Genomic DNA, 20,456 nt, shown 5'->3' with positions numbered 1-20,456 from the left:
GTTTAAGCATTCAGGGTGAAAGAGCACCTGCTTCTATTAGCGTCATTGTCAAAAATAACCATGTTAAATAGACTGACCTTGAAATCTTGGTTTAAGAATTTTTTTTTTTTTCAAAGTTTTATAGTTTTATCGCCTTAATTGACGATATTTTCTTCAAAATAGTGCACATAATTTATTTGGTTAAAATAAAAATCTATTAGAGCCTTTTTTAATCTTTTTCCCTGGATGATGAAACACTACAAAGAAATATAAAAAATAAAATTCATGTTATTTTTAAAAAGCCTTTTGTTATTGTTATCATTTATCAATAAATTACAATAAGTCTGTTTCAAATTTATAACCCGATGAAAACATCATTAGTCACAATTTGTTCTACCATAATAACTGTATGATGATAAATATTTTTTTTTTTAATTTTAAAATGATGTATGAGTGCATCTGTTTTCAAAAAATGAAAAAGAAAAAAAACTTAGAAACCTATTTTTGTACCATGGCGGTATTTACTACTACACATCAATAGGTTTTCATTGAATCATTTTATTTCTTTTACACACACTAATCTGTTTGAAAAGCATTTCTTGTAGTGATGTAATTAGTCATTATTCATTTAGAACATTAGCTCTTTATCTAAGTGCGTGCATCTTTTCGATTCATTAAATGCAATTCAAAAACATACTTTTTGTTTGCTTGAATAAATTTTTTATTACTTTAATGACACTTTTATTATTGTTACTAAATTTATGTTTCAAAATTCCTGTGTCTTTTATAAAATAAAATAATATTAAATTAAAAAAAATAAAATTTCATTTCATTTATGCTAACGAAATATCAGAGGATTCAGATGCTATCATTGGAGTTGATAGTCCAGGTATGAATTTTGTTAATAAAAATTAAAATTTACACTTTAGATATTTTTTTAAACTTTTTTTTTAATTATTACATAAAACTACGAACCCTATTCATAGACATCATTAAGCAATTCCAAATTTACTATGCACATGAAAATTATATCGAAGGTCGAAATACCTAGAACGAAAATACATTACGTGATGCGGTGTTACTGAATGTGTAATAAAACATTAATTTTCCAAGCTGAAAATTACTGACTTGTGAGCTCATGAGTGTCGCTGTTTATTCGTCAAATAAAGTGACATATTGATAGTTAAAAGTGCCTCATAAAAAATTCATTCATAAAAGCCGAAATACTAGTACAGTAGGTCGTGGTGGTAATTAGCGCCGCCATCATTTATATGAAAGCTTATATTTTTGTATAATAAAACGATAAAGCAATAAATTTAATTTAAATAACTGCAATGAAATCCAATCCATTGCAGTCTCACTTGATCATTAAAGAAAAATTATAAAAAATTCACAATTTTATTGGTAAATGTGTTTTGAGGAAAATTTGAACCTCAATTGAATTTCAATGAATTCAATACATATTTAAGTCAAACGCATTTATGTGGCGCTTCGTGTTTTCATGATGTCATTTTTTTTTACTAGGAACAACACTGTCATTTGAAACTTCGAAAAATTAATTTGCATAATTATTACATAATTTTCAAATGGATTGGAGTTTACTTTTTGCTTAAGTTTTTTTTTTTGCTGACAATAAAAATACTCACATGAGTATATGCTAATTGATATTTAATTGGTCAGTATACAAGTTATAAGGGGGCGCTTAAGTGTGTGATGTCATCATGCTCTGAAACATTTTATAACTTTCCTGGAACTTTGAGAAGTCTAAATAGGGGTTTACTTGACAATCAATAAAATGAAGAAGAATAACGACTATACTGTCAATAAGTGACCTTATGAATAAAAAGAGTTTACAAGAATAAATATGATTAATGATTGGGTCTTAATCAATTTGATCTATGTCTTTTCAAATAAATCTCATCAATGGATTCGGTTAGTTTAAAAATAAATAAAAATTGATTAATTTATTCTAAATCATACGAAATTTGATCCCGATAAAAAGAGACAATTCTGTCCTGAGCCGCGTGATTTTTTTTTTTATCCCATTCGACTTATTAAAATCTTGCATGAAATCCAGAGGCAAATATATTTCGTTAATGATAAAAAATGTTTAATAAATTCAATTTATGACTTTTAAAATCAATCCCCGAAAAAAATGTATCTAAATATGTTTATTAATGCAGTTTGCGATGTTATATTATTGGATTTTAGGAATATTGATCATTGGCATATCCTTTTTTATGTGCTGAATTCAAAACTGTTTACAGATTTATTCCTATCACGTCTAGTTTTTGAGCTATACTCATCACTTTTTTCGGTATAAATGCCTATATTTCCGCAATTCGACCGAAAGTGAACTGGCATCACTTTTTAATTTCACGTGAAATTGACCTTCGATCGATTTCGAAAACTTCGAAAATGCTTCGAACTGTTAAAACTGAAGGCTCATCCATTTTTATTTTGTTTCTAAAGTTAAATTACTGCTACTTTGAACATGGATGCAATTTTATTGGCAACTTTATTGGAAAAAAGCAGAATTTAAAAGAAAAAATAAGAAGTCACATTTTGCGAGACATATGAAATATGTAAGTGAAATGCAGAACATGGGCGATATTATTGCAAATTTTCAAAGCAAAATGATTTAGATAAAGTGTAAAGCGAATGAGGTTGCAAACACAGAGGCAGTGATGAATTATGATATTTCATGCCTCATGTGTTTTATGTATTTTGTATGAAATTAACAACAAATAAACATTACAAAACAATAAAAATATAATTTTTGATAATATTTTGTCCAAAAATTGGAGATTCATTGAAAAAGATACCAAGTTCACGAGCAGAAACAAAGCGAATTGAATTCGATCAGAAAATCTAAATGAGCGAAAAAAATGTAGAACACCCAATTTCACTATCGGCAACGCAAGTGAATGCTCAAAAAGTGAAATGCAGAACGTAAAAGTCCTAAAAACAAATTTTCAATGAAATTCTTTTGATGTTTAATCCGAAATATATATATTTTTTAATAAAATGTTCCTTTTTTAATACAAATCAAAAGCACAAACTGGAATTTGCTGAAATAAACCATTAGTTATGTTGATCACTAAGATATTGAGATATAAAAAATTTGTATTTCCAATATCTTTGAGAAAAATATTATTTTTGAAAAAAAGTAATATACTCAAGACAATAAAATACGACGTGATTGCATAAGAAGCTTTGCAAAATTTAACGGTGATGTAATTCGACTTTAAAATACTAAACAAATTATTTGAAGAATTCTGAATTGGACTAAAATCCTGAAAATCCCAAACCTCAACGTCAACTAAGGCACTTACTCAAACAAACACAAACAACCATTTTAGAATTTGGAGGGGGCTCGATCATTTGAGCTGCCTCTAAATCTCTACGATTTACGAAGAAGTTTCAGTTATTCATGTAGATTATGGTGAAATCAGCTAAATAGTAACATGATTTTGGAGGCTTGGGGGGGGGGGCTTGAGCCCCCTGAGCCCCCCCTCAATACGCCACTGCAACTGATTCAATAGATAATCCCAGAAAATCAGGATACTTACTCAAACTGCTCCCGCAAGACCTTAAGGGGAGAAATCCCTCAAGAATTTTGTTTATTTTTTTATTATTTTTTTGCCTAAAAAAATCATTTATCAACCGAAGAAACTATTTTCAGTTGCCTCAGCCTTAAAAGAAGCCTCAAAAGTCCCTAGATAGTCCCGAAACCAATGCGCTGCGAACCTACCACATTACGAAAACGAAAAATTCAAATGCATTTTCTCGAAATAAATTTTTTCCGCACCTTGCAATGTAACTCAAAAACTAATAAAGCTATCGACTTGAAATTACTCGTATACTTATTTTTACATTACCTTAATATTGTTTTTAACAGTTTGTTTATAAATAAACATACCTAGTGTTTTTTCGTTTTTTTTGTCTCTAATTTTTATTTTACAATTTTTTTTACTAAACTTAGGTTCATGCAATGCGTATAAATATATTTTAATTTAATTAAAATGTCTCTATTTATTATAAATAATTTCCTGGATCTGGGCATTGCACGGGCGCAAACTCGTGGCGTCAACTTTAAAAGACTGTAGAGCCGCCATTTTTTTTTTCACTTAAAAAAAATTGTATCAATACTTTAAAGTGTCAATAATATCATGTACGTGTACTTTTCCAAATTTCAATAAATGAAAAAGCCGTCGTCCAGACTGATTTCCCCCCTAACGTATCGGTCATGTGAAGCAGTGATAGCCTCAGTTGCCTAACTGGTTTAAATATGAACAGTCGATAACTCAAAAAATACATAATATATTTCAAGTAGTCTTGTTCACTGATACAACCAATCTTTGGCGAAAAGTTTACTTCTTTCAATTTTTCTATAATATTATCGTACAAATGCAACTGGTAGAAAAATCTGGCAAACTTAGAGTTATCCAAAAGTTTAATTGAGAGTTATCACAACAAAAACATGACTGTTAAAAAAGGAGCCAAGTTCTCCTATGCTAAAATTATGCTGGCACAAAAAGTACTGAAATGTAAAAGTGTACCAAGTTCTAAAGTTTGGGTTCAAATTCGTATCAATAAAATTTTGATTGTTCACTTGACAATTTTTCTTCTAATTACCGATTTTTAAAGTTATTTCAAAAATTGCCAAGTAAACAATCAAAATTTTATTGATACGAATTTGAACCCAAACTTTAGAACTTGGTACACTTTTACATTTCAGTACTTTTTGTGCCAGCATAATTTTAGCATAGGAGAACTTGGCTCCTTTTTTAACAGTCATGTTTTTGTTGTGATTTCACTACTTTTTGCAAGGTATGGCTATAGAATTGAAAATCTCTATATTTGATGAAAATTCAGTGAAAATGGGCGGTTGCCACGCCCCCTGGCTGAAATTCTCCAACTTTAAATTTTTTGCTTTGTATAAACTACCATTCTACCAAATTTCAAGATTCTACGATAATCAGATGTGCTCTATTATATTTAATGAAAATTCAGCGGAAATGGGCGGATGCCACGCCCCCTGGCTGAAATTCTCAAATTTTAAATTTTTTCCTTAATATAAACTACCAGCTCTACCATTCTACCAAATTTCAAGATTCTACGATAATCAGAAGTGCTCTATAATATTTGATGATAATTCAGCGGAAATGGGCGGATGCCACGCCCCCTGAATTGAAAATCTCAAATTTTCGATTTTTCCCTTTGTATAGGGTAAGGTGGTATAAGAGTGCGCATTTTAGACAAAACACCAAATAAAACAATAACAAAAAGAATTTAACTACTTTTTTTTATATATAGTTTTTAGTTTATAATCAAAGCAACGAAAAAAACTTAAAACTGGTAACAAAAATGTATTAATTCAAAAGTTATAAACAAAATACCACGTTAGGTCATTTGCGCACTCTTATACATCCTATTGTGTAAGAGTGCGCGGCTTAGTTTGTAAGAGTGCGCAGCTGCGTACAGGTGTAAGTTCGCACAAAAGTCGCAAATAAAACTGCCTATCTATAAATAAACAGAGTATTTTTCAATATATCACTCCTTGAATGAGGAACAATCAATTTAGTCTTCGATTAATGGTTCCGAGAAAATTTCAATATTTCCTAGTTACTTTCATTCGCTTGTTTTTTTTTAAACTTGTATTTGGTTTCTTTTTGGTTGGAATTGCTTTTTCTAGCTGCTGTTTGCTGGTATATGGACAAATGCCAGTTATTTTGAAGCCTTGGATAGTATTTACTGCTCTTTTAACCCGCGCACTCTTATACATCATCATGGTGCGCACTCTTACACGTTCAGACATGTAATCGAAGAATATACATGTAATTCACAATGCACTTTATGACCAATCTTACGTGTTCCTCAAATGTTTCTTTTTGTCGACTTTTCAATGTCCCATACTTTGTTTATTGTTATTTTTTGTTGTTAAGCGGAAAATTTAATTTGTCTGGCAAGAAAAACTGGAAAAAAAAGTGCTAAAAAACTTAAACTTAACTAGCTCCTCTGTTTACAAACACATTTGCATGAAATTTTGACAGCAGATCAAACTCAGTTAGATCTTTCCAAAATAAGTGCATTCAGTCTTACATTCCCTTTCAAACCGTAGAAAATCGCTTTGCGCACTCTTATCAACCGCGCACTCTTATACCATCCTACCCTACACCACAAGCCCTATCACCGTGTAAAATTTCAAGTTTCTACGTTAACGGGAAGTTCTCCATAATTTTGATGATCTGTCAGTGAGTGAGTGAGTCAGTCAGTCAGTCAGTCAGTCAATCAGTCAGTCAGTTACGGTTTTTGCGATTTTTGAAGCCCTATATCTCAGAAACTACTCATCGTAAAAGGCTGAAATTTTGTGAGGAGTTTGGTTTTGACAAGCTCAATAAATGTAGCGAGTTTGAAATTTCTAGCATCTTTGGTGTGGAAGTTAGAGGGGGGTCGAAAATGGCCTGAGTTGTTTCCTGTAAATAAGGGTGTAGTGCCAAAGTTGCTAGAGAACTTGGCTGGGCACTACCGTGCCCCTTGATACAATATGTTGAAAGGCATTGAATTCTATTTTCGAATTTTTCCAGTAGCTTATTTACTCGTTAATCCGATGTACCGAATTGAAATTGAAGAGGCTCAACCGTATACTGCCTATATCATTCTTCGAGTTACGAACCATCATAATGTTTTATTTCCTAGCATTCTTTGTGTAATCCTAGTCTCACTGACAAAAGGTTTCTAGCAGGGCGAAAATTGGCGAATTCTAGCAAATTATGTAGGTACCTATTTTTGAATAATCAATGTTGTTGAATTTAGAGAAGTACTCTTTTCTTTGTACTGACTCCCGTACTTTAAGCAGCTTATATCCTCGATGTTTTCTCCAAAAAATTTCAATAACTTCCAAAAAAGTAATAATCCTCCTAATGAATGATAATATTTTCAATTTTCTAATTGATCCTATTTTATGTCAAGTGGGCCTGGCAGGGATCAACCTAAAGTTCTACTTCCAGAAATACAGATGCCTATCTTTAAATGAGATAATTTATGTATTATTCAGTATGTTCTACATCCACTAAATTTTTCTACTTGTTTTTATAAAAAAAAAAAAAAAAATAGATAACGTAAACATACATTCAACACATCTAACTGAGCTACTGATTAAATTTAAGTCTTTTTTCGATGCAGGTTCCCAAACTTAATTCCCGCGTCTCATTAAAACCTCTTATCTGATGTAACCACCGAATCAACTGGTCTTAAATTTTTCAAAATGTTAATTATAATCCCTCGTAAGTTTCAACCACAATTTATTCTCGCTCACACACCAACCTCTTTAAATATATACCCACAACAAGTTCACACTATCATTTTACATCATTGACATCCAGCCACAACATAAACCCCTTTAAAGTGACACTCTTCTACTTTGGTATGCACCACAACACACAACACAACACAACACAGTGTGTTCTAAATCACCCACTTAACTTTTAAGCCTTAAATGACCATTCATAGAGATGTGGCGGTAAATTAGATTTTTTCTCAAGTTACAAAAATTAATTCCACACAATGGCAACGCCATACCACGCACCGTGCCACAACAACAGAATAGTGTTCGTTTTATTTTTTCCTTGTTCTCTTCTCTTCTATGATTAAAATGCATTGCCTTATTGTTAGTGCAGCAGACATTAAGGCGCCAATGCACTTACATTGATAGTCTTTCAAGTAAAAAAAGAAAGGAAAAAAATCATTCCATTGAACTATTTTATGGTAATTGATTTTACATTTTGATGCGGGATATACTTATCATCATGTTGCAAAGCATCAAACCAAAGAATGTTTATTGAAAATTCATAGGTTTATTATGAGTTTTGCATTATAATTAAAGTTTACTTTTTTATCGTTTGGTTTTTTTCTTTTGAGTTTTTTTTTTTAATTTCTAAAGGCTATTGTGGGTAGAACTCCAGTAAGTTAAAAAGTATCGAATAAAGGAGGAACATCAAAGTGTTAAGTGTTAAATTATGGTTCTTTTTACGACTGCGCAATTAGTGAATTAAGTGTTCCCTTTAAACATGCAGCTGAAAACATATTACCATGGTTATCAAGGTATTTTCTTTTGAGTACATAATTATTATATAAATTAACAACAATTAGCAGCAGAATCCATATAAATAAACGTTGGATAGTGGCGAGTTATCACTACGTCCATCTTTTTAATTGAAACCTTTTAGACAAAGAGCTTCTGCATCTGCATTGCTGAACCTTCCTGGGTTTTTCGAGATTCTTGGTTAAATGAGTTGCTCGTAAACTTTTTGTCAGGAAGAAAGATTTCTATTAGAATGAGAGAATGGAGTAGTAATTATGTTTTTCGTTTCTTTTGCTCTTTATAAATCCAGATCTTCTGGAAATTTCGAAAATTTTTCGATCTTTTGGAATATTTTTTGATAAATCTTTAGTAGATCTTCATTTTAGAGGCAAAGTTCATACTCTTATTTCTAAACTTTTATGGCAGTTTTTCTGTTGAACATTTCTCCTCAGGAATGCCTCTATTATTTTGAAACCGTTTTCGGATCTCTAAGATTTAATGGCTGCAAATTTCGAAGAAAAACAGAAAGTAAGTTGCCTTAACTGTTCTTCAACTATAATGACTTTCCATAAGTCCATGAAAAATTAATGAAAAAAATTATTTCTTTCAAAATAAATTGCTTTAACGAGCTAACATTCTTAACCTTGAAGCCTTTTGTGTGGCCTCGTCACATTACATTATTATACACCCTCTTCATATGAAAGTGCTTTCTGTTTGCATGCAAATTGAACAGTCACGCAAGAGTACGTATGTATACTTTAATAATTTTATTAATCCAAATCTTTTTTTTCTCTTTTTGCATCAACAACTACAATAACCCGCAACAAACCAACAAACAGGCGTTGTCAAATAATAAATTCGTTTAAATGAATTTGCATGCAAATACTCCTACTCGTTGCTTGAGAGTGGCTCTTTTGTTAGCAAAGTGTTTTTTTTTTGCTGCACGCGCTATTTAATTTATTTGAGTTTGAGTCACTCAGTTTTAAGACCCCATCACATCTGTCAAAACAAAAAGACAACATTTATATATATGCAAACGAACGTAATTCGCTCCTATCTTTTTTTTTAATACAATTTATGAATTTATACATTCATTAATGAGGTTTACTTGAAATATTAATCAGAAACAACAATTTTAAAATTATGCATAACTACTTATCTTAAGTTACTAATTTGAATTCGAGTTGTAACTTAATTAAGAAAAGTTCAATTAAATTTAGAAACTCTTAAGTAGTTTGCTTTAAAGTTTGCTTCAACACCAGCCTCAACAATCTTCACAGTCCTTAGAACTCAAGTTCAGATCAAATTTTATAAACAAATGCACCTAACTTCAAGGTCTTAACCTTGTGCTCCTAAACTTATTTTCCAGTCTGATTTTAGAATATTGCTTAAATATTTACTCAAGTATATAGATACTTTACGACCTAAATCAATATTTCAACAAAACTTCTCTTGCATCTTAAATCTTAAATACTCCATTAACACATACAAATATCATCAACACAACTAAAAATCTATTGTCATAGGTTTTTTATTTTGTATTTATTAAATGTGTTAAAGTGACGTCTTTTGAAAATTCAAAACCTGCATAATACCTCAATTTTATGTCAACACAATTGACTTTCATAAAAAGTCAAAACAAAATTGTTTGCATAGTTATCTACTATACTTGTTGACAGCATAAGTGAGTTGTTCTTGAAGAATTTCATATAAAAATGTGTAGAATGGAAAGGGCGCCTTAGTGTCTCAATTGAGGTCTCGACGGATGATTTGTTTGTTTGAAAAAAATAAAAGTGGTGAATTGACCTTGTCAGTTTAAGTGCTACTGCATTTTCAGTTCGCACATTTTGTTAATTTGAATTGTAAATTTGTTATTCGAATTGGCTGTTCAACATGTACTACAAACAACAAGTAAGAATTTTTACGTTACCTATTTGAAATTGTTGACATCACAAGACTAATATAAGGGAAAAAATTATAAGTGGACATAATTTATTGTATAAATTTGCATCATTTGCAAAACAGAAAAATATAGAAATGTGCATTTTTAAATTTCTTAAAGATGATTTTTAGTTTAGTGGCTGTAGATCAGATAGCATTTAACTGAGAACAATATCATGGACGTAGCAGTCTCAATAGAATAAAAAATATTCACACTATTTCTGGTTAATTGATTGGAGTTTGTGGCATAAGAGAGTGTCATAACACATTAAAACAAAAATATGTTTATACCTTCTGCTGGAACAAAACGAGAAAAGTTCTCGGAAATAAACGCTTTTACAAAAAAAAAGTGAAATCAAAGATTTTTTTTTCTGGGAAGATGACTTTTTATGCCTTATTCCTAAAAGTTCAACCTTTATATCAATCAAATAAAAAATAGCAGGTTGGGAAATATGTACTGTACTCTGTACCTACCTAAATTATTTTTACTTTACTTATTTCAGCACGTGTTCGAACAAAAATTTATTAAGAAAAACATTTCTAAAAATATTCCCAGCACAACATTATTTTTTATAATTATATGTAAGGTGTTATAATTGTTTTTGTTTGGTTTTTATATTTACCATTTACGTATGTGTGTTTCTTAGAACTTAACAATATATAATACAAATTAGCCACTTTGTTACTTTGTACAGTACAAAATTACAATTTTACCTGGTTCTAAGAGCAGAGTTATTGGTTTAGAAAAATTATTGTAAAATAGTTATCAGAGGCAGTTTTAAATGTTTTCAAAGTTTATGATTTGGGGCATCCCCACTTTTCTCACTAACGCTTTTGTAAATGTTATTTGTTCATGATATTTACGACAGCTATCTGTATGTCAAATTTTAGCTTTGTATTTCTGTTTTTTTGATAAAAACAATTTTAAAGATTTTAGTATTTATTGTATTCTATGGTCAACATTAGCTTCTGGCATTTTATTTTCTTCAAATTATTAAAAAAAAACAATAAAGTTAATAACTTTTTATAAGTTTATTCAATTTTATATAATTTAAGTTTTTAAATGTTAAACACAGTGATCCTGAACAAGTTTAAGGTTGACCTAAAATGACAACAAAAACTAAAAATGAGGCTTTGTTCCTGAAGGCCTCAGCAAAAATAATCCGTTTTTACCAAAATCGGATGAGCTTCTATTTTCTTGTGCTCATTACCTTTTTTTTCACTCTGAATATTACTTAAATATTTACTCAAGTAGGTACTTATGAACCTAAATCAATATTTCATCAGAACTTCTCTAAATACAATCGAACTTGCATCTTAACTCTTAAATACTTCATAAATACAGACAAACTTCTGGATACAACCGAGAATCTGTTGGTATAGGTTATGTATTTTTAGTTTTTATAATGTGTCAAAGTGACGTCTTTTGAAAATCTATTATATTCAAAACCTGCATAACACCTCAACATTCTCTGTCAACACAATTGACTTTCATAAAAAATAAAACTTGACAACAAAAATGTTTGCATAGTTACTATATACTAACTTGTTGACAGCATTAGTGTTGTGTCTTCTTCAAGAATTTCTTCAGAATGTGTAGAATGTAAAGGGCGCCTTAATGTCTCAATAGAGGTCTCAAGAATGGTTTGTTTGTTAATTTGAAGAAATAAAAGTGATAAAATGACCTTGTCAATTTAAGTGCTACTGCATTTTCTGTTAGCGCACATTTTGTTAATTTGAATTGTAAATTTGTCATTCGAATGTTTTTAGTTAAACACGAATACCTACGTAGTAAGAATTTGTGTTGTTTGAAAAAAATTTGAGGTATATCTACATCACAAGACCACAATATAAGAGGAAAACTGTTTGCATTATTTGTGAAATAGGAAAAAAAACATAGCCATGTGTTCTTATGTACCTACCTAAATAGTTTCTATTGTAGAAGATCAGAGAGCTTATTATTTAGCTCGAAGATAAATTGATAACTAGACTGTTGCAGTCTGTTGCCAATTAGTTGATTCAAGTGCAAATATACGACAAAGTGTTTGTTTGAAACAAAGAAAAGGTACCAATATGACTTGATATGTAAGTGAGTGATATAATTAGCTATTTTTAAAAAATCTTACCTACAGGAAAAAATTTACATTAAAGAATTTCTGATACAAAAAAAGTATACAAACGTAGAAATTACGATATGCTAAACTAAACCAACCGAAAGTCTTTAAAGTCTAAGCAAACAAAAAAACAAAATCGCAGGGCGGGAAAAAATACCTTAGCATGTGCTCGAATAAGGCAAATGTATATAAACACTTCTTTAAACAAACACACTCTTTCCTGTACATAATTATGTAAGGTAATAATTGTTGCTATTTTGTTTTAATTATTTCTTTTTTTTTCATTTGCATATGTTTGTATACATTCTTGTCTTAAAAAAAAAAACCAAAAATTGTGAACTTTGAAATGAATAATGTAGGAAGAGTTAATAAATGTTTTTTTCAAAATTCATATAGCTTAAAGTTCAATTATTTGTTCCACATAAGTCTCTCTAACACATCTCTCGTATCGAAAAAGTTGTAATGTAATTTCTCAAGGAATTTTTTAAGCTCTTAAAAGAGCGTATTTTTTCGTTAACCTCTTGTTATTTGCGGTTAGTTACATAAACCACTTTTTCGACATTTAAGAATTTTATGCGAAAAAATGAAGTGACATAACGATTTTTCTATGTAATATTAAAATCTATAAAGTCAGCATAAAATATTTTAAGATAGCTACCATATGTAAGTTTAGTTTGCCTTTAAAACTATTGGTCTCACAAAAATAAAATTTATATTAATTTGTAGAAAATAAGATTAGAAAAAAACTTTGTATCATTAAAGGTTTGTGAGTTATACGCTAAAAACTGATATTTTCTGACAGTTTAGGTATTCTGAAATCACCATTGTGCTTAACGATGATTTGTAGAAAAAAAGTACCGAAACATGTTTTGTAGATATCGATTTCACTGTTTGGAAGTTAGGCCGTGTGTGAATTGCGTTAAATAGTTAACACCGTGTACAATTTTTGACACTATTGAGGTGAATAAAAATTTTTAGCAGTTAAACTTCATTGTGCTCTGGGACCTGGTTAAAACAATAATCCATACAGCTGAAATTTTTTTTATTAACCTCAATAGTGTCAAAAATTTGACACGGTGATAACTATTTAACGCAATTCACATACGGCCTTAGTCTTTAACTACAATTTTGTGTTGGTTAAAAGTACTTTTTAAGTAAGTTGAAAGATATAATTATGTAGCTATCAGAGGCAGTTTTCAATGTTTTCAAAGTTTATTTTTTTCACTTACGCTTTTGTAAATGTCATTTGTTCATGATATTAACGAAAGCTATCTTGGTTACCAAATTTTAACTTTGTATTTTTGTTTTGTTGATAATAACAATTTTAAAGATCTTAATATTTATTGTATTCTATAGTAAACATTAGCCTCTGACACTTTTTATTCTTCAAAGGATTAAAAATGTCAATCAAATTAATAATTTTTTATAAGTTTATTCAATTTTATATAGTTTGAGTTTTTAAATGTTAAAATTCTTTTATTTTCTTAATTATAATGAAAACTAACTTTCAGCTTTAGATCATAACAAATAAAATTTTGAAATATTTTTTCAATCTTTTAGAACGCAATGACTTCTGGCAGCCAAAATTCTTGCAAATAAATATATTTTGCATTCAAAAAAAAATTGTATTGCAAATAAAAAATTTTCTGCATTGAAAAAAAAAAATCAATGCAAAATATGTGCATTATAAATGTTTTTTTTTAATATTCTTCGAATTTCTTACAATTTTGGCTATTTGACCATACATTAGCTATTTAACAATAATAGTGATCCTAATGTAAGGCCAAATAGTTAAAATTGAAAGAAATTCGACAAATATGAAAAAAAGATATTTAATGCACACATTTTGCATTGATTTTTTTTTCAATGCAGAAAATTTTGTATATGCAATACAAATTTTTTTAATGCAAAATATATTTATTTGCAATAAAAATCTTATTTTCAATTCAAATATTTTACAGTTGTAATAAAACTCTTTTGTTAATAAAATTTTTTTCAGTTGCAATAGATGTTTTTTTTTAATGCAAAAATTGTATTTTCTTTTTAATTTTATAATGTAAAAAAATGCACTAAAATAAAACTGCTTTTTTTCAACCCTGTTCTATTGTACTCTACAACGCTTTTTAGTGTTACAAAGGAAAGTAAAAGGGTTTATAAGATTTCATCCTTCACACTAATCCATTTTTTCTTAAACATTTTTTTTTTTACTTTTTTTAAACTTTTGATATGACCCTTTTGCAACTGAGTACGATTTTACTTATTCGTCATTTAAAGACACCTGAAGACTGTTTTTCCCATTTTGATTTCTATAAGTTGGAATTTCTCTGTTTCATGTATGTTTTGACGTTTTACGTTTGTCACTAGCCTTCCAACTATATAAATCCTCTATTTCTTAACACATTTCAAGGATTACTTCGAACCACGAGTTTTGAACATAATTTTACATCACTAAAAAATGATCGTAAACATAAAATGGCTCAGTTAATTGGTGAGTAATTAAAAATGTATAGGCCTCTGATGTGTTTTATAGACAAAAATATCACGCATACACCACAGTGACCTCTCTTTTTCATAAAAGTTGTACCATCAGCCTTTTTTCTTTTTTTAACCTTATTCATAAGAAACAAACTCTTAAATATCTTATCTATGGCCTTAATAAATAAATAAAATTGAACAAGTTCATCCGACACATTTGAATCATTAAATTTACGTCATTTTATTTCCTTTACAACTGGAACACCTGAGGAAAAGAGTTCAATTTTAATGATTCCTTGCAGGCCTACTATATTTTTTTTCCCCAATTACATATTTATCTTCTAAACTAAACCATCGTCCATCGATGTCGATCTAAAAATAAACCAATTTCGTCATGAAAACTACTTCAAGATATACCAAGAGCATGTTTTTCTAAACGAGTAGTTTCAAGAAGATGCAAGATACAATATCGAAAAAAAAAAACCAACGCCAACCACTTTCATTGCCATACACCAAAAACCTGATTGAATATTTGTATTGAGTGTAGAAAAAGAAGAAAAAAAAAAATATATAAACAAATGTGAACCTGGAAGAACTTTTTCTGGTTAACCTAATTTCCTTGTATTTTTTGTTTGAACTCATTTCTGTTCTAGCAAAGTTTATCAGATATCGAAATGAAATTCCTATTAAATCAATTTATTTATATAAATAATATTTATTAATAGAAACGGAAACGTGTTACAATGTCATTTGGGGGTGTCCAGAATAAAAATGCAGTCAGCGCATGACCTTATCAATATCAATGGCATTGCGACACGCTGATTTTAGGCTTTATAATGTCGTCAGCTTAATGAAATTTTAGGTTAATTGAAGTTTTTTTGTTTTAATTTTGTGAGTGAATTTTTTGAAGCTAATAGTTTTCAGGTGTAATAGATTAGAAAAGAAAAGGTGTGTCTTGAGTATTGTCATGCAAATAAATCAAGACATGACACAGACACCTGTTTGGAAGTTTGTGTCTTTTGTGTTTTTAAGGGAGCTCTAACATTATACACAATAGGTGAGGTAGGTACACAGTTTTTTTTTTTACTTCTTGCTGGACACCTTATTATCTACGCCCACATAATAGGTACGAGTAGATGTTTTTATTTGAAAAAGTGCGTGGGTAAATTTTGTGGTTTTCTAAAGTGCTATGAAATTTTAGATAAATTATATTTTATGATACCCGGAATTGTGTTTTATTGGCCATTACATCAAATTTATATGAGTGTTTTATGGTATCGATAAAAAAATGTATTAACATCAACAATATTAAGGAAGACATTTGAAATTTATCTCAGCTATAAAAATCGTCACTTTATAACTCATATAAGGCCGGTTGGGGGTAATAAGGCCCACCAAGAGGAAATTTGAATTTTGTTGTTAATTTAGTTTATAGACCAATTGTTATAGAATATTATCAAAACATGTCAGCTCTAGCCGAAAGTAAAAGTAAGATAATTTTTTTTCAGAAAAACTGAAATAATTTAAGCTTTCAAATACCTAGAAAAAAAGCAGATAGGGAATAATAAGGCTTTTTAATAAGCAAACTACCATAATGAATTACGATAAGCTTTTGTTTGCTCCAAGCAGCTTCTTTACAAGACAAATATCTGAGTGTAAATATTCATATAGTTTAATTTATGGTAGTTAAAAAGCAAAGCATTTTCTATTTATTTAATAAATTTTTTCACATATGACACAACTTATTATCAGCAAAAATTCTAATTCCCGTTGCTTTTTTTACTAAAATAACACATAATTTTATAGAATTTCGAATAAACTGAAAAACAACAATTTATTTTTTCATCTGAGGTATTTAACAACTTGTTTGCTTTTTTCCGATAAGATATACGAGACTATAATATTGATTTAAGCTGTGTAAACAAAAAAATATCGTTTGTTTTATTTTTCTCGATGATAAATTATCTCTTTTTTCCTTTTTGCACAACATATCTCGTGCAATTTTAACAGATTTGTTTTTTAATTATATTTGAAATATTATTTTTCAATAAAAAATAAAAAAAAAAACATCACCCACGTGTTTTCTAATTAGTGTATTTCTTTTATTTATGTTTTTGTCTTTTAAAATATTTTATCAATAAAAACTAATAATATATTTTTTGATACAAAAAGAACTTGATGATTTTGATGAGTGATTCATTTTTACTTGCTCTATAGGGCAAGTATTGGTTTCGTGTAGAAAAAAAAATCGAGGTTTTAATCAAAACCAACATTACGATGATGGAGAAGATCAAAAAAGTGGTTTTCGTCATGCCGTCCGTCGGTCTGTGCGTGTGTGCGTCTGTGCGTCCATCTGTACATCGAGCTAGGGCCTAAACGGGTGGATGGATTTGCTTGAAACTTGGTACAGATGATTTTTACGTAATTCCCTAGGTCCGTTTTTTTTATTTTTTTAATATCTCCAATTTAACGCATATCTCCCATATAACGTTTTCGAGGTATTTCAAATTTCTCGAAAACGGCTCTAACGATTTCGTTTAAATTTGGTGTGCGCAGTACTCTTATTGATTCCAACAAAACTGCGTTTTTAGTTTTTCTCAAAAAATGCCAAGAGCGGAAATATGGCGTTGCCGTTTTTCAAAAATTGACATGTTTTTTAAGTCCATATATTTCATCAAAGCATAAGTCAATTTTTTCAAAATTTACAGACATCATAGGTATTGAAGTGTAAAATGTAAAAAAAAATCAAAAAAATTTTAAAAAATTGAATTTTTTTAACTTTCGATTTTTTTTTTTGTTTTTTATTTTTTTTTTCTTCACAAAATCTTAAATTTCCAATAGATATTTAAGATAAAGATGCTTTGAACTACAAGAGCAAGTACGTGCGACCCAGTCGTGCATTTTATTTTTTTTTTAAATTTTATTATGGCTTAATGCCAGGAGAATTTGTTACACTTGATCACCTTTTTTTTCATCAAGGTCATGTGTGGAACTATTTAAAAAGATAGAGAGGAGTTTTCTTGAGACTATAAACTATATCTTTAAATAAATTAAGCGTAAAAAATATCATCTTGTATTGTTGATCTCTTAAGGGTGACTCATAAATATTTGTCACTTTGAAAATGTAAAATTTATGATATCACTTTGTGTTAATAAAAAAAATAAACGCCCTTGTCTATAAATGATATTTGTGTTTAATATGTGATAAACTAAAATAGGTAGGTTTGAGAACTGATGAGTTTTTAAACGTTCTAGCGCTCTGGATTGTAATTGTTGGATTTAAAAATGTGTTTGAATTTTAGTTAAAAAATTTAAAATTTGATGCATTTAGATAATAACTTTTTCTTAGCCACAATTTATTTACAGTCAATTAAGTTTAAAATCTCCATTTAAAATATAATTTTTTTAAATTTGTATGAGATTTGACAGATATCCCATTTTTAATGGTGTGATTGGGGCTTAGCTCACTAATATCTAAAACAACGTCATTTTTCAGTTTTTAAAGTAGATGTAGAAAGATTATTCAACAGTATGAATTGCTTACACAGACATAGTGTGCTGATTTTATTCTCGAACCTTTAGGTAACTAAAAAAAAAATGACTTTGTTCGCTTAAGTAGGTACTAGGAACACCTATCGTGAAATGCAAACAATTTTTAAATGCAACTTTTTTTCTCTTTTTTACGAATGCAATCTAAAGACGGTTAAAAAGTACATACATATATCAAGGTGAAAATGGTAGAACTAAACTTTAATTAACTTTTTTTTCTACAGAAACGAAAACTCGCATATCGAAACTACTGAAAGATATAAATAAAACCTTGATATTTTACCCAACTGACGTAGGAAATGATTTCGTTATTTAGTATAAAGGGGGAAAAAAAATTATCATTATAATTTTCGATTACCTATTTAGAAAACTATTTTACAAACATGACGAATAAAATTGGCCTGAGTACCGAGCCCTGAGGTATATTTGAATTCAAACAGTATTGCATAGATAGATTCATTTGCGTTTCTACCATCGAAGAACATTTTAAATTTAAATCAGATATTTACATAATGTATAAATTTTGACATTTTAACTTAATTTAACAATTTTTAACATTTAAATAAAGCCTAAAATGGCAGTAAAATGTATCACTTCAAAGCTTCACAGGTCAGAGGCTCAATTCTAGAGCTGTGAAATAATAAATTTCAATGTGATCTCACGCTTAATCCAAATATCAAAATTTGAAATGTCCATTTCGACAATTGGATCAGAAGTAATAGCGCACTCTAATTTATCACATCACAGATCAAGAATCGACTCTCCAAATCGATCCCCTAGACTCCAGAAAAATACAGATGTATTTTCTTTTTATAACACCTAATTCAACGGTATTCTCATATATGTATTTATTTCTGGTTTAGGAAACTGATTGGAAAAACTTAGCCCCCCAAACTCAAGTTCATCGAACATTTCGGTGCGAATTAGTTTCGGTATGAATAACATAAAAAAAAATCATGTGTGCAATTCACACGTGGTTGAAGTGAAACATTAAAATTCATTTTTCTTGCAAAAAAAAAAAAAAAAATCGAAAAAATATAACTTTTTTATTCCATCTCTTTTTTTTTATATGACAACCTACAATAAATTTTATACCATCTGAATGCTTATTGCTTTAGCTCAAAATATTTATATTTTATATTGACCAGGTCTATACAACATCTACAAAAAGAGCTAGAATTTTTTAACCCAATTAGTTTTCATAAAAAAGCAAAATTTTTTTTTTGAATTTTGTATACCTATGTAGGTATACATTTCTTTTGCTATTCATATAATAATTAACTTTAGTTTATAATATATTTTTTTTTGTATTTAAGTCGAACTTTTTACATTAACTTAGTGACCTCTTTGATGATCCGTAAAGGTCCTAGGTTGTGTTTTAGATCTCAATAAAAAAAAAAAAAAAAAAAAAAATAATCAATCTCTTTTTTCTTCTAACGCCATTAAATCCATTTTTTAAATGACAACCTATAATAAATTTTATATCATTATTATTTCACCTTTTATATGACGCTTCAATCATATTTCTACCATTCCTACAAAAAAAGTAAGAATTTTTTAAAGCCAACCATGTCAAAATTTCAAACTGAAATTACGGTACTTCCTAAACTGGTAACTGGTCATCGGCAACAGGTGTTTTGAGGTATTTTTCAAGTTTTTCAATTAAAGATTATATAATTTGTAGAGCACGTACCGTTATGTGTGAAAAATCAAATGAAAGGTAATATTATCAGCATGCGTATTAAAGTTAAATAAATTTGTTATGTGCTATAGATCAAAAGATATAACGTGTTTAGAAAAAGAACATCTTTTCACCGTTATCTCAAAATTTTGAATATGAAATTAACTGAAATTTTGCACAATTATAATTTATTTAATTATACCTATCTACAGTATCAATTTCATTCATCTATCTATTAAAACAAAAGTTATGATCAATTGATTTTTCCTGTCGCTTTTTCGTTTCATCTTGTTTCAAATCACTACGATACTAAAGAAGTTTTCACTTCAAAAATTGGAGCTATTTAAATAAGCCCAACTAAAGGTTTAGTAGAATTTGCATTCCCGAACAAAAAATTAGTAAGGTATTCATCAAAGCCGTCAAGAAGTCAGATAAAAGACAAAATATTTTATTTGCCCAAAAAATTTAAGACTCTATCCGTAAAAATAAACTAAATTTCGAGGATCCTTTTTGCTAAATCATCAAAAAGAGATAATGATCATAAATTTCTGTCAGACGAGATTGTGTGTGATTTTTTTTGTTTTGCTCATTCTACTTCCAAGAACAAACAAAAATGATCTCACCAGTTTTG

The 20,456-nt window shown here is 29.1% G+C and overlaps 1 protein-coding gene across 4 annotated transcripts in view; it reads left to right on the top strand.

The window, feature by feature from the left end:
• LOC129915519 (aminopeptidase N) overlaps window positions 1–20,456 on the top strand; it is a 119,591-nt gene that overhangs the window by 28,466 nt on the left and 70,669 nt on the right. The window contains exon 3 of one of the 4 annotated variants that reach the window (XM_055995093.1): window positions 833–868. The exons of the other annotated variants lie outside the window; for them this stretch is intronic. Within the exon in view, the coding sequence (XP_055851068.1) occupies window positions 833–868 (36 nt within the window). The remainder of the gene's footprint in view (window positions 1–832; window positions 869–20,456) is intronic. 4 annotated transcript variants of the gene reach the window in all.

Source organism: Episyrphus balteatus, chromosome 3, assembly GCF_945859705.1.
Source record: "Episyrphus balteatus chromosome 3, idEpiBalt1.1, whole genome shotgun sequence".
Taxonomy (NCBI): Eukaryota; Metazoa; Arthropoda; class Insecta; order Diptera; family Syrphidae; genus Episyrphus; species Episyrphus balteatus.
This window is presented reverse-complemented; position numbering and strand designations above follow the sequence as displayed.